General features: G+C 45.4%; 1 protein-coding gene across 18 annotated transcripts in view; it reads left to right on the forward strand.

The window, feature by feature from the left end:
* Nucleotides 1-15766, forward strand: part of LOC140429761 (multiple PDZ domain protein) — a 488055-nt gene that overhangs the window by 286476 nt on the left and 185813 nt on the right. For all 18 annotated transcript variants that reach the window (XM_072517160.1, XM_072517164.1, XM_072517169.1 and 15 more), the window contains one exon: nt 14385-14471. In XM_072517160.1, coding sequence (XP_072373261.1) covers nt 14385-14471 — 87 coding nt within the window. The remainder of the gene's footprint in view (nt 1-14384; nt 14472-15766) is intronic.

Genomic DNA, 15766 nt, shown 5'->3' on the forward strand with positions numbered 1-15766 from the left:
TGGGGGAATTCATAGCAGGGAACAAAGAAATGCCTGAGGAACTAATTTCATACTTTGCTTCAGTCTTCACAAAGGAAGACATGAATAATGTACCGGAAGTTCTGCAAAACACAAGTTTCATTGAGGAGCTGAAGGAAGGGGAAGTCCAGAACTAGGGGTCATAGTTTGAGGATGAGGGGTAAACCTTTTCGGACTGAGATGAGGAGACATTTCTTCATCCAGAGAGTCGTGAATCTGTGGAATGCGCTACCACAGAAAGTAGTTGAGGCCAAAACATTGTGTAATTTCAAGAAGGAATTAGACATAGCTCTTGTGGCTAAAGGGATCAAGGGATTATGGGGGGGGGGGGGGGGGAAGGCTGGATGAGGGTATTGAATTTGACGATGAGCCACAATGATAATCAATGGCGGAGCAGGCTCGAAGGACCGAATGGCCTTCTGCTTCCATTTTCTATATTTCTGTGGTCAACAAGAAGCGAATACCTACTACCCACTTTAACTGTCCCACCCTCTGCCCACACACACAAGACAAGCAAACACAGGGGTGGAAAGGATAAAAATAATAAGGATGAAGGTTAAAAGATAAGAGTCTTTGCTTGAATTGGTGGTTCTTTAACACACTTTTCCTCAACATGCTGGTTGATCAAAGTCTCTGGTTTACAGCTGGTAATGGTCGTCTTTGCAGAGCCATTCATTCAGGGTCCTCGCAGGTTAGAAAATGCAGTACTCACAGTTAGGCTTTCTGAAGAAACACCTTATTTCAAATCAAACTTGGCCTTCAGCTCGAGATTCGCTTTCAAGCCTATGTCTTTCAGTAGAGACTTAATTTCACATCAAACTTTGCTATCAGCTTCTGGTTTGTTTTCAGACCTCTGCAGTCTCAAGAGAACTGCACCCAAACTTGCTGGAGAGAGAGTCAGTCCTCACTGTGGCCTTCTGGAGAGGTTTAGTTAGATCTTTTTTAGCGAGAGTTAGATACATCCTTGATCCAGGTTGCCAGGATCAAAAGTGAAACTGGAACCTTGTGACTCTGAAAACATTCCAGTGGGATCAGATCCAATCACCACCCATTACCAGGCAGAACACAGCCTTTGAGGTTGATTCATTGGTCACCAGCTAAATCAATCAAATTGAGTAATCACTGACACTGGCCAGCCTGCAATCACCAGTCTAAAGCAGCACAGCCCTCTGGAATCTTCTGTTTGAATTAAAGGCACAGGCCACTGCTTCCTTCTGCTTGAATTACAGGCCGCCTTAAAGACACATGTCCATTAATCATCCATGGATCAAAAATGTAACGGCAAAAATAAAAGAAAGGGGAAATAAGGGAATAAACAAGAAGGACTCTTACACAATCTTCTGTAGAATTTATTTCATTTACCATGCATCCTACTCCACTACATCTGTGTATATGTATAGTTTGATTTCTCACGATTCGATAAGTGGAAATAGCTAATCTCCACTAATGTTTTCAGTTCCTTCATGCGTGCAGTCACTCCCAGGTCGCCGAAAAATCTGGTCTGCTTCCTTTTCTTCCATTTCTCTTTTTAATTACTTTGGCACGAACCCCTCGACTCTTTCTATACTACCGAACTTGCTTCTGATTTAGAGAAATTGAAGTTCTTGCTTGCAATGCCTGATTACTCTCCATTACTGATGTCAGCCCCATTAGGCTCATTAAAGCAGGTGTTGGGTTCAACCCAAAGCCGAGCACCCTATCAAACATCCATTCCATCACCAAAGTTACTTATTCCAGCTCTTGAATATTGCATGCCACTACCTGTCTCAGTTACTGAGTACCTTGTCCACTTTTTTTTCACTTGAATTATTCCAATGGTCTTGTTGCTGCCCTCCCAATGACTTCCGTCCATAACATCTCAAGATGTCTGTAGCTGCATTCAGGTCTATCATGATCAGAACCTTTATGGCTACTACTTAAGACCAGTAGCTTGATGTTCCAAATACTTTCAATCTTCCTCTGAAGAGTCCTTCTGCCAGTTCTCAACAGGCACTACTTTCCCAGTGTGCCCAGCAGACAGAGTTGGAAGAGGTTGAAGCTGGAGGCTGGAAATTGATCCTGCTATCTCATAGGAATCCTACCACTGTTCCATATGGACTGATCTGATCGCTTCACATATCTTCTCTACTGAGTAATACTACACTCCTGTATGCTTCACCCGATGTCTGTGTCCATGTATTTACATTGTGTATTTATGTTTGCCTGATATATATTTTTTCATGTATGGAATGATCTGTCTGGACTGTACATAGAACAATACTTTTCACTGTACCTCAGTACACATGACAATAAACAAATCAATCCAATCCATTGTAACCAAGCCCCCAGAAATCCAGAACACTATAGCATCGCCCTTGCCATGCGTAGTACAAATGAAAATCTATCCCTATAAGCTGTGGAAAATTGCAATTTATCTGTTAAAACGATTTTTATTCTTTAGTGGAATGTACGTCATTAGCTCGTTGAACCACCTACAGTGCTGTGAGGGAAGGACTTCCAGAAAGTGAAAGTCAGCTTTCGCTATTTGACATGCAAGTAGTCTTGCATTGAAGCTTAACCAGGTTGATTTCTCATTTTTAGGTATGCTTGGTACTGCTCCAGGCATGTCCTCCTCCAGTCTTCATTAAACCAGGTGTTATGGGCCAGGGTTTAGAGAACCCCAAAGTGTATCATGGAGTTCAGCTGACCCACAACTTTGAATAGATTTTGGCTATGGGGAACATACGGGCTTACTCTGCAGGTGGAATACAACAGAAATCTACAGTACTTTTAAATTAAAACAATGTTTATTCATAAAACCAGTTAACACTTTATAAACCCACAGTAAACATCTTAACAACTATTAACACCAATCCTCCCCAGAGATACAATATTCTATAAGTAAGCCTTAATTTTTCCTTATTAACATCCATAAGACAAAAGAGAACCCTCTTTACAGAAACACATCAGGTTTAAATTCTCTACTGAGAGCAGTTATCACTCTGAATTCACCAACTGATCTAGAGATAGTCTTTAGATGGCAGAGAGATCAAAATTGCACCTGCTTTGGATGGCTGCAGCTCCAACACTAAAACAAAACCAATAACCACAGATACATCCAAGCTTTTCCTCAAAGCGAAACTAAAAAGCAGAGCCAGAGCTCCGCTCCACCCACACTCTGCCATCACTGCAGCCACTTGAGCAGACAAACATTTCTTAAAGTGACATTCCCATGACACAGGGTTGATTCCTTGGCGTGGTGCTAATGGTAGAGTGGGGGATATGCCAGGCCATCATGGGATTATAGCTTGTGGTTGTCTGCTGATGGCCATGTGCACAGTGCATCAAGGATGCCCAGTTTTTAGTTGCTAGAAAATGTTCAGAATCTATTTTGGGTAGTGCCACCGCACAATGGAGGTATCCTCAAAATGAAGATGGGACTTTGTCTCCTCAAGGACTTTGTCGTGGCCACTACTACCAGTGCTGTCATGAACACACGCACCTGCAACAGGTTGATTGGTGAGGATGAGGTCAAGTAGGTTTTTACTTACTGGTTCCCTCACCACCCTCCACAGACCCAGTCTAGCAGCTATGCCCTTGATGACTCAGCTAGCTTGGTCAGTAATAGTGTTACTGAGGCACTCTTGGATATTTAATTATCCAAACCAGATGTCATGGGGTCCAGTGCCGATGTTGAAAACTCCCTGGGCAACACCATACCGACCATATTCCACTTGCCGCCATCCTGGTGGATCTGTCCTGTCAGTGGGTCAAAACATAGCCAAGAATGTGGATTCTGGTGTCTGGGACATTGTCCGTAAGATATGATTCCGTGAGTATGATTATGTTAGGCTGTTGCTTGAACGGTCTGTGGAACAGCTCTCCCAATTTTGGTACAATTCGCCAGATGTTAGTAAGGAGGAATTTGCAGCGTCCACCGGGCTGGGTTTGTCATTTCCAGTGCCAAGATCGATGCTAGGTGATCCGTCCAGTTTCATTCCTGTTTGCAGATTTTGCAGCATGTTTTGATATAACTGAATGGATTGCTCGACCATTTCAGAGGGCATTGAAAAGTCAGCTACCTTGTTGCCAATCAAGTTTGGAACTGACACGTATGAACAAATCAAAAATACCGGTAACAACCAGTTAGCAATAAATCACAATGATGAAACTGAGCAATTAGATTCCTCATTTACTTTTGAGCCATGGATAACAAAAGCTGATCAGTCAAGTTCTTCAAATATTTTTCAAGCTATGTGTGTATATCAATTTCCTTTGTCACTCAGTCACACCAGAATTTTAAAAATCATAGAATTTATAGGGCAGAAGGAGGCCACTCAGCCCATCGAGTCAGTACCGACCCTTGGAAAGAGCACCCCACTCATGCCCACACCTCCACCCACACTTTTTGGACACTAAGGGCAATTTAGCATGGCCAATCCACCTAACCTGCACATCTTTGCACTGTGGGATAAAACCGCAGCACCCGGAGGAAACCCACCTAGACACGGGGAGAACGTGCAGACTCCTCACAGATAGTGACCCAAACCGGGAATCGAGCCTGGGACCCTGGAGCTGTGAAGCAACTGTGCTAACCATTGTGCTACTGTGCCCCCCCCCCCCATCCGAATACGACACAAACACACAACATAACACAGTTCTGTTGGTCTGCTGCAAGGGAATAAGGTAGGTGGAAAATGCAACCAGCCAGACATCCCACAAATCATTTAATGTTAAAAATATCTGTGAGAAGATTCCTGCTCATAGGTCTGCCTTCTGGCTAGATCGAAGGAAATGTCACCTGGGCCATGGGTTGCCACAGACTCCCAGCTGCAGTGGAGAAATGCCGTATCTGTGCGGGAGTGATGTGGAACCTGTCATATGCAAACATGCAGCTAATGAATACATAGAATAGGACACGACCAATGAGCAGTCAGGACACTCAGGGGTGGTATCTCACAATAAAAGGGATGAGGCACTCACACCCCGCCTCTTTCCACAGACCAACATCTACTGAGTGAGACAGGGTGTATCCTCAGCATCACACCCCAGCATGTGGCTTAGAGCAAGGCTGGTTCAGTTAGACATTTAGATTAGCAGAGAGTCAAACTCATTGAGAACTGTGCTAATAGTTCAATAAAACACATCAAACTCACTTCAAAGTCTGGAGCATCTTTTACTCAAAACTGCATCAAGTGGCAGCTTGTGTTATTCCAAATTATATAACACAACAGAACCGTAACCCTGAGTGTACCGTGACAACCAAGCTTTACATTTGCGAATAATTGCGAATGTCAGGTGAATACATATTTTAGTGGTTTAAATGCAAATTACACCATTAAATGAAAAGTCTTACTTATGGCTTTATTTGAGATGAGAAGTGGTACAATTTCCTTAGTTAACTTGACCAGTATGGTTTTTTGTAAAGAGGAAACTATCTGTGCCAGCTGCAACAGAAAAAAAATAGTGGTTTAACTTAAAAGGAAACTGAGTAACAGCATAAAAACACGTGGTTATTTTTGTAACCATCTGCCACGTAATGGTTATTTAAGTTCCAGTGACAGATGTGTTGTTGAATTGATTTAGTGCAATGCTGCAAGCTAGGCTTGTAATAACTCCAAAATTTCAGCTAAGTGGAATGAATAGAGGACTAATCACATCACCTATGCTTAACCAGACTGCTTCACCCATCCGAAGCTTACAATTTCATAGACCTCATAAACATGCGGTTCCATGGATTGCAGAAAGTAAGCAAAGGTAATCTTTAAAAGCAAGTCTGCATTGTTATGGCCAAGAGACTGAAAGTTTAACTTTGTGGAGTAATTACTTTCATAGTTAAAATAATTTGGCATGTCCTGCTGGCCAAATTGTTGTCCATGTTTGCCATTTGTTTTTCTAGGACTAATTGATAATTGTCTTCACGTTGTAGTACTTAGTGGAACATATGTATAACAAATCAACATTTTAAGAACTGTATATTTATGAACTTTTCCATATTTACATTCATTCATGTTTTTATTTGTGCTTTCTTAACTTTAATTATTTTTGTTGTTAAGAGCCTTGAGAGTTTAGATTTATGCTGACAGTCATTCTTGATGGCACTGAAAGCTCAGTAAAAATAGATATTTGGATTGATACTCTGGGTTTAGTGATTGCATTGTCCTTGCCAGAACAGATTCTATAAAATTAAACAAAATAGTTTCAAACATGAGCTTTGTTTTGTTTGCGCCTATTAAATTTATTTGAATACCTCTTTCCCTTGTCCTTATAGAATAAAGGCATACAGCATAACGGCCATTTGGCCCATTATGCCTGTGCTAACTCTTTTTGGTATATCTGTCCAATTAGTGCCCTGCCTATACCCCACAGCCCTGCAGTTTTGATTTTACCTATTTCCTGTCTATACCCAGTTTCCTTTTGAAAGTTACTGTTGAATCTACATCCACCCCACCTTTTCAGGCAGTGAATTCTAGATTGCAACAACTGCATAGATTTTGCCAAATATCTTAAACCTGTGTCCTCTGATAACTTTGTCAAAGCACTTCATAATTTTGAACTTCTCTGTTACGTCTTCTCTTCGCCTTCTCTGCTCTAGGGAGAAGAATTCCATTTTCCCTAACCTCTGACACCATCCATTATTTGATGAATTAATAATTGTAAATCCGAGGTCAATAGATTATTATTAGATGTATGCATAGTTGGAGGTAAGATATAGATTATCCATGGGATCATTAAACAGGTTTGGGGGGCTGATTGCAGTGCATAAGTTGATCTTTGGAGACTGAAAAATTATTTCCAAAAATGTGGGTCAAGTAAAAATGTGGGGCTAGATTCTCCGCACCCTGTTGCCGAAATCGCTTCCAGCGCCGGGGTGGAGAATCCACTTTTGCGCATGGAATCAGGACTGGCGTTGATACCACTATTTTCCAGCCCCTAAAAAGTGGCGTACCCGGAAAGTATGCCGCGCCACGTATCCCCTACCTGCGGCCATTGCTGGAGGCCCGCCCCGCCAATCTGCGCCCCCAACCAGCCGAAGTCCCAACGGCGAGGATCAAATATGATCCTGCCATTCGGGATACCCGCGTGGTGGGTGCGGACTCAGTCCGCGGCCGCCATGGTTGGGGGTGGGCCGATCGGCGGGCAAGGGGTGCCTCATACGGAGCCGGGGTATTTTAGAGCGGGCGGTCCGGGGCGGGCGCATGGCCGACCGGGGGCACTATTTAGGAGGTCCGGCTCTGCGGTCTGAGTCCGTCATGGAGCACGGCGCAGCCGCTGGTGGTCGCCACCGTGTGCATTCGCGGCCTCTGACCCAGAAGTGTGGTATCTGCAGTTAAGGCTGCCAGATTCACGACTGGTTCCTGCTAGCCCCCTGCAGAGTTATGAATATGGGACCTTTTCACACCAGTTTTTCTGGCATGAAAGGCCACAGTTTTTACGACGGCGTGAGGACATAGACCCTGAAACGGAGAATCCAGCCCGTGAACCATCAGTGTTGGTGTAGCTGTTTTAAACGTGAAAACAATTACACCAGTATTTCAAATTAAATCAGTGTGACATATTTTATTGAATGAATTAATTCTACAAGGATACCTTTCAGCACAACCAAAATGATTTACTTCATTCCCTTCGGCAAAGAGTTCATCTATTTCATTCTGAGCCACTGTGGCTATGGCATTGTAAGGATCCCACCCCAGATCAGATTTGACACTTTCAGTTTCAGAATTATCCCACACAATAAATCACCCTCCTCTCCATCCATTCAATTGGATGTTCCACATTTTTTGAACAATCAGTTGACAGTTTGTACATTAATAACGCCTCATGATATGACAAAACCACTCAAAACATCAAGTGGAGGAGCGTGCATGTTTCCATTTTGTGATGGTTGCCAACATGGACTTCAGTAAGGCCTTTGACAAGGCTCCTCATGGTAGATTGGTACAAAAGGTGAAGCCGCATGGGATGAGAAGTAAGCTGGCAAGATGGATAAAGAACTGGCTCGGTCATAGAAGACAGAGGGTAGCAGTCGAAGGGTGCGTTTCTGGATGGAGCGCTCGGGCATCAGTGCTGGGACCTTTGCTGTTTGTAATATATATAAATGATTTAGAGGAAAATGTAACTGGTTTGATTAGTAAATTTGCGGACAACACAGGTTGGTGGAATTGCAGATAGCGATGAGGACTGTCAGAGGATACAGCAGGATTTAGATTGGTTAGTGACTTGGGCAGTGAGATGGCAGATGGAGTTTAATCCGGACAAATGTGAGGTAATACATTTTGGAAGGCCTTATACAGATGGGAAATATACAGTAAATGGCAGAACCCTTAAGAGTATTGATAGGCAGAGGGATCTGGGTGTACAGGTACACAGGTCATTGAAAGTGACAATGCAGGTTGAGAAGGTAGTCAAGAAAGCATAGGGCATGCTTGCCTTCATCAGCCGGGGCATTGAGTTTAAAAATTGGCAAGTCATGTTACAGCTGTATAGAACCTTAGGTCGGCCACACTTGGAATATAGTGTCCCATTCTGGTTGCCACACTACCAGCAGAAGAATGTGGATGCTTTGGAGAGGGTACAGAAAAGATTTATCAGGATGTTGCCTGGATGGAGGGCATTATCTATGAGGAGAGGTTGGAGAAACTTGGTTTGTTCTCACTGGAGCAACGGAGGTTGAGGGGCGACATGATAGAAGTCAACAAGGTTATGAGGGGCATGAACAGAGTGGATAGTCAGAAGCTTTTTCCCAGGGTGGAAGAGTCAATTACTAGTGGCATACGTTTAAGGTGCGAGGGGCAAGGTTTAAAGGAGATATATGAGGCAGGATTTTTACATTAAGGGTAATGGGTGCCTGGAACTCGCTGCCAGGGGAGGTAGTGGAAGCAGATATGATAGTGACTTTTAAGGGGCGTTACAAATACATGAATAGGAAGGGAATAGAGGGATTTGGTCCCCGGAAGAGTATGCGGTTTTAGTTCAGACGGGCAGCATAGTCGGTGCAGACTTGGAGGCCTGTTCCTGTGCTGTAATTTTCTCTGTTCTTGTTTTCATTTGGTGCTAACATGGTCCTTAAATATCTTGCTGCGGCACACATCCACAGGATGTACTATGGATATTTGTACCCCCTGGCATTACAGAAATTTGCCTTTTGTTTGTTCACATCTGATCTGATCTCATCGGTTATATGGCATCTGAACATGCCCTACATTAATAGTTGTATTTCTGCTTAGGCTCCGGCACACCTATTTCACACATTATTAATCCATAACTGCGCTCCATCCTCATCCATCAACCATTGACATGGAAATGCACAAATACTCCGCTGATGTTAAACTTAAACTGAAGTCACACGGGATCAGGGGTGAACTGAAGTCACACGGGTTCAGGGGTGAACTGGCAAGGTGGATACAGAACTGGCTAGGCCATAGAAGGCAGAGGGTAGCAATGGAGGGATGCTTTTCTAATTGGAGGGCTGTGACCAGTGGCGTTCCACAGGGATCAGTGCTGGGACCTTTGCTCTTTGTAGTATATATAAATGATTTGGAGGAAAATGTAACTGGTCTGATTAGTAAGTTTGCAGATGACACAAAGGTTAGTGGAATTGCAGATAGCGATGAGGACTGTCGGAGGATACAGCAGGATTTAGATTGTTTGGAGACTTGGGCGGAGAGATGGCAGATGGAGTTTAATCCGGACAAATGTGAGGTAATGCATTTTGGAAGGTCTAATGCAGGTAGGGAATATACAGTGAATGGTAGAACCCTCAAGAGTATTGAAAGTCAAAGAGATCTAGGAGTGCAGGTCCACAGGTCATTGAAAGGGGCAACACAGGTGGAGAAGGTAGTCAAGAAGGCATACGGCATGCTTGCCTTCATTGGCCGGGGCATTGAGTATAAGAATTGGCAAGTCATGTTGCAGCTGTATAGAACCTTAGTTTGGCCACACTTGGAGTATAGTGTTCAATTCTGGTCGCCACACTACCAGAAGGATGTGGAGGCTTTAGAGAGGGTGCAGAAGAGATTTACCAGAATGTTGCCTGGTATGGAGGGCATCAGCTATGAGGACACACAATTACGAGGGGGCATAGGTTTAAGGTGAGAGGGGTAAGGTTTAGAGTAGATGTACGAGGCAAGTTTTTTACGCAGAGGGTAGTGGGTACCTGGAACTCGCTACCGGAGGAGGTAGTGGAAGCAGGGACGATAGGGACATTTAAGGGGCACCTTGACAAATATATGAATAGGATGGGAATAGAAGGATACGGACCCAGGAAGTGTAAAAGATTGTAGTTTAGTCGGGCAGTATGGTCGGCACGGGCTTGGAGGGCCGAAGGGCCTGTTCCTGTGCTGTACATTTCTTTGTTCTTTGTTCTTTGTTAATGTTTGGCATAGTTTTACTTTTAAAAATTACCTTTGACTTTAACTTAATTCTGTTAGAAATGCAGTGTAAGTTTGATGTCTTTGGTGCCTTCAGAGTGATGCTTTTTCACCTCCCCACTCTTCCTTCCCATCCGTGATGGAAAAAAATGCGAATGCCACTTGCCCAGCCTACCCACACCTCCTGCCAAACTAAAAATTGGGCAGGATAAGGCCATAAAGTGGTCATTGAGTGGCCACTTCTGGGCCTTAATAGGTGACCAAGCGGGTTTTCCCCTCCGAGGCCCTCCTTGCCCAAGTGTGAAATGGCGTCTGGATTTGGGAGGGGGGTTTCCGGAAGGAATTTTGTAATTTTGTCCATTCAAGTTTACCCCTCCCCCAACCGTATGCCCCCCCCCCCCCCCCCCCCCCCCCATACGGTTGGGGGATGGGGTGGGGGAGTTCAAATTCTGCCCTTGTTAAATTTTAAATGAGTAGCTGAGGAACTCCACTAACTGGTTGGAGCGAAGTCCATGAGATCTGCAAACAAAACAAAACTCTGGTGTCAGACTGTCACAGAAAAGGAACATCAACAAAATTTAGCAATTTACAATTTTTTAACTATGCAGAAATGTTTATAATCTTTGAAAAGTTACAGATTTCATTTGCAGATTGGTTGTGTTTAGTTTTGCTACAGTTAGTATTTTTAGAATTATGGCCCTGTGACAAACACTACAAATAAACTAAAAGCAAAATACTGTGGATGCTGAAAATCTGAAATATAGACAGAAAATGCTGGGAAAACTCAGCAGACTGGCAGCATCTGTGGAGAGAGAAACTGAGTTAACATTTGGAGTCCTCATCAGTTCTTCAGAGCCTGAAAATAAACCTTTCAGTTTAATATTATTTCTTTAACAGTCTGTCACTTTTGGGTAGATTTTCCACGGACACAACCTGATATTGGGAGAAAATACCTGGAGATTGTACAGACATGTTGGGCGCGATTTAATGGAAACGTTTCTAAGTGTGGTCGCGAGCGGAAAATGCCGCTTGCTCCCCGATGCTCGGCTTGGGAGGCCGTCACCGCGATAAAACGTTAATTGGTGCACTTAACGAGGCTATACGGGATTCACAACGCAAATCATGGTTCGCCGGCTGATTTGCCTGAGACTGTGCTTGCCAGACCCCCGTTAACAAGGAGAGCAGCACTTAAACCGCTCCAGCACAGCCAAACCCACTCCGCTCACAGTTATATCGCCACAGAGACCAGCCCCATGTTTTAGCCACGCTGACCTGGGATCACTGTTGGGCGTAATGGAAGTCAGACGGGATCCTCACTGAGAGAGCACTGGGGGGCAGGATGATGTAAGGGGTAATCGGGGTAAGGGGAGTGTGGGGAGAATGGTGGGCGTGTCTGGGAGAGTGGGGCCGTTAGGGATACTTGTTCACCATTGAAGTCTGTTCGCCTCGATCAGTATGATGCCTCTGGTACTTTGTTCAGCAATGCGAGCTCAGCACTAATCCCATGTCCATCTCCCTGGTCATTTGGGTCCTGGGCTCCTCTCTCCAACCTCAATCCACCACCCCCACTCCGGTAAACCAGGTGATGGGTGTGAGCAAGCACTCAGTAGACAGACAGGGGTCAGGCTATAGCACTGAACGAGGAACTCCAGCGTTCCGCTCTCTGTGGTTTAGCTCTCTGCCCTCGATTGTGACCCACTGACAGTGCCATCACAGACCCTGGAGTGATGTTACACACTGGTAGGGTGGAACTGGTAGGAGGGGGCAGATGCAGAGGGATGGGGATTGGGAAGAGAATCACAGAATAATATAGCACAGAAGAGGCCCTTCGGCCCATTGGGTCTGCACCGACGCATGAAAAAGCACCCGACCTGCCTACTTAATCCCATTTGCCAGCACTTGGCCCATAGCCTTGAATGTTATGATGTGCCGCGTGCTCATCCAGGTACTTTTTAAAGGATGTGAGGCAACCTGTATCTACCACCCTCCCAGCCAGTGCGTTCCAGACCATCACCACCCTCTGGGTAAAAACATTTTTCGTCAAATCCCCCCCCCCCGCCAAGTCTCCTGAGAGGAGAAATGACTGACGAGACTATGTCCTCTGTGAAGCGGGCAAGGATGAGGTCCTCCTGGTACTTTGGGCTTGCCAGACCCTCACCGCTCCCATCCTCTGGCAGTTCCTCAAGCCCTTCCTGGTCCGATGCCTACTCCTCTCCTCGTAGTGGCCACATAGTCCTCCCTCCACCTCCAGCACTGTGCCAGGTGTGGAGGAAAGCGCAGAGCTTGACAAAATCCCCCCCCCCATGTACTGCAGTCCACCACCATAGCCGGCGAGGCATCAGAACTGCATTTTGAGGAGTCCGATGCACCACTCAATGACAGCCCGGCTGGCCACATGGGCCTCGTTGCATTGGGTCTGCGCATCGGTCACCGGCCTCTGCACTGGCATCATTAAGGGTATCCCTTATCCCCCAAGAGCCAACCAGCCATCCTGGGGTGGTCCTCAAAGAAGGTGGGGCCGTCCGACTGCCTCAGGATGTAGCTGTTGTGATCACTCCCTGGGGAGCCCGCGCGCACACATGCATGATCTTCATGTGGCGGCCACATGAGCTGGGTGTTCAGGGAGTGGAACCCCTTGCAGTTGATGTAGGGCACTCCCACACATCCCGGTGAGCATAAGGTGACATGTGTGCCATCCACTACCATTTGGCCCTGGGGCAGCCTGGTGATGTCAGAGAATCCTGCTGCCTGGGCATCTGGTTGGGTTTGGTCCATGTCAAAGTTTAAATAGTTCTATGCCCGGGCGAACAGGGCATTCATTGCTTCACGGATGCACTTGTGGGCTGTAGATTGTGAGATGCCGCACGAGCTTTGGAATGATCCTGAGGTGTAGAAGCTCAGGGATGCGGTGGCCTTGGTGGCACCAGGAGAGGGTATCCTCCTCCACGTGATGCCAAGACCGCAAGATGCAGCCCCTTGCCGTTCGGATGTTGGTCGCTGCGTCCTAGGTGTTGCCTCCCATAGTGTTTGGGCACAGTGTCTAGGAAGCACGGTCTGATTGGGATGCTAGGCAATAGCTCCCACATGCTACATGGCACGCCTACCCATGTGGACTCACTTCGGATGTGTGAGGTGCTCACTTAACTACGATTGCCAATTCACTATTAGTCGTAGCCTTCAAATGCGCAGCCAGAGACCTCCGCGGGCAGTGAGAGTTATGGGTGGTCGATGGGACAGGATCTGGGGTTGCCCCCAGAATGGGACCACGCAGTCCAGGGGTTGGCATGGTGGACCCACGGGCGCTGAGGCCACCTATCTTCTCTCCCCGAACCCAGTCCATGTCATGGGCAGGCAACCACCCTGCCCCGCAACACTCCACTCACCCCGATGGCGGCCCACCTTGGCCGAGGCTGAGGAGCCCCCCCCCCGCCCACCCCTGAGCACTCGGGCAGCAACCTCAGTGCGCCCGGGCTCTTTGCCTGTGAGCGACGATGGCTATTCACCTCCTCGTGTTGCCGCAAGTATCCTTCCGTCAGGCTTATGTTTTTAAAAAGGAGTAATAATCGGTGCCTGTATGACCACTTGCTGGGGAGGGCGTTAGATAATGGGAGACCGTTACATAGGTGGTCTCTCGCATTCGATCTCAATCAGATAGGCGCCCAGTTTGGTTCCCGAATCTGGCCTTTCCCGCGTTCTAATGGCCTCGTCGCGTTGTTGCTTAAGAGCAATGCGGCCATCAAAATTATGGGCTGTGCCCACGTGATTTCACAATCATACAGCCCTGGCAAGCAAGGCCAAATGTTTGAAAGTAGAAAGTGTTCCGTGTGTTTGAAAATTCACTAGTTTGACTGTCAATAAGGTTTGACTTCAACAGGAAGATCTGCTTAATTTCTTGAGAAGTTAATGTTGGCATAGTCTCCATTTTTCAGTACGGCGTTCATTCAAAAAAAAAAAAAATTTGTATGGCATTTTCTCACTGATTCCAAGTTGTTTAATAAATTGATGTTTCTATTTCAGTACTGAGTTGCCAGAGAGGGAGGAAGGTGAAGGGGAAGAGAGTGAACTGCAGAATTCATCTTACACTAATTGGAGACATGCTCAGCGGTATGTGAATATATTATCAGTTTGTAATGAAGGTATAAGAGAAACATTTGAGTCTTTTTTTTCACCTGTGGCTCCGTTGATATTGTTTTACTGGCCAGACGATGTCTCCACCTTGATCCACTTTTGTCGAAGTAGCAGTTTTGGCAAGTAGCAGTTTTATTAGTTGGTTTAAATATTACTGGAAAAGAGGAAAGAAAAATTAAATTGGGGCCGAGTGACCCCTGTAAAAAGTGTAGACATAATATTGGATGAAGACCGAATCAGTTTCTTCTGTGATGATGAAATGTCCTGGTTTTTGTTTTACTCTCACTGGCATGAAAATTAATTTTAAAAATGTGGGCTGCCAGCTCTAAAGAATGTGCTCTCTCCCCCCTTCTCCCTCCCTCCCACAGCTGCAATAAGATTTGCTTTATTGTCATCTTCCACCCCACCAGCTTCCACATTCAACAGATCATCCTCCGCCATTCTCGTCACCTCCAGTGTGATGCCGCCATGATACATATATGGTCCCCTCTCCTGTCTTCATTCCAAATGGGCCGTTTGATTTGTGACACCTTGGCCCACTCCTCAGCCACCTCCAACACCCTATCCCCATCCCATGCAAATGCAAGAGATGTAACACCTGCCTTTGTACCTCTCTCCTGATCGCTTGAGGCCCCAGAAGCTCATTCCAAGTGAAGCAGCTGTTTACTTTTTGATATTCTGTTCTCACTGCTCATAACATGGATCCCTCTACAATGAAAAGATCAAATATTAGCTGACATATTTTCCAATCAACCTCACTCAACTGCAAGCATAACACAAACATCCGGGTGCCTACCATCCTAATTCTCCACCTTGTTCCTCCTTTGACATCTGTATCCTCTGCCTGTTGCAGTATTCTAGACGAGCTCAAGCAACGGCACCTAATTTTTCGATTAGGCATTTTATTGCCTTTTAGACTCAACACCGAGATTTCAGTTAGGAAGCTCTGATCCCCACACCCCTCCTATTTTGTTTCTGATAATTCTTTGCACGTATCACCCTTAATTTTCCTCTTCAAAGATTTGCTTTTCGTTGCCTATTTTCTACCGTTCGCTGCCACTCCGGACAAATATTTTGTTTCTTTACTACTATGATAACCACTCACTTTGCCTCTTGTATACCATTGAGTCTCAAAGCTCATTTAAACAAAACATTTAAATTGAAGTTCAGAATCACTTTGAACAGCTTGAAGACCAAGGAAACCATTCAACATGGCACTTATTCAAAACACCAGTGTTTGAATCATCAAAATTCATCATTTCAATTAAAGA

Source organism: Scyliorhinus torazame, chromosome 9, assembly GCF_047496885.1.
Source record: "Scyliorhinus torazame isolate Kashiwa2021f chromosome 9, sScyTor2.1, whole genome shotgun sequence".
Classification (NCBI taxonomy): domain Eukaryota; kingdom Metazoa; phylum Chordata; class Chondrichthyes; order Carcharhiniformes; family Scyliorhinidae; genus Scyliorhinus; species Scyliorhinus torazame.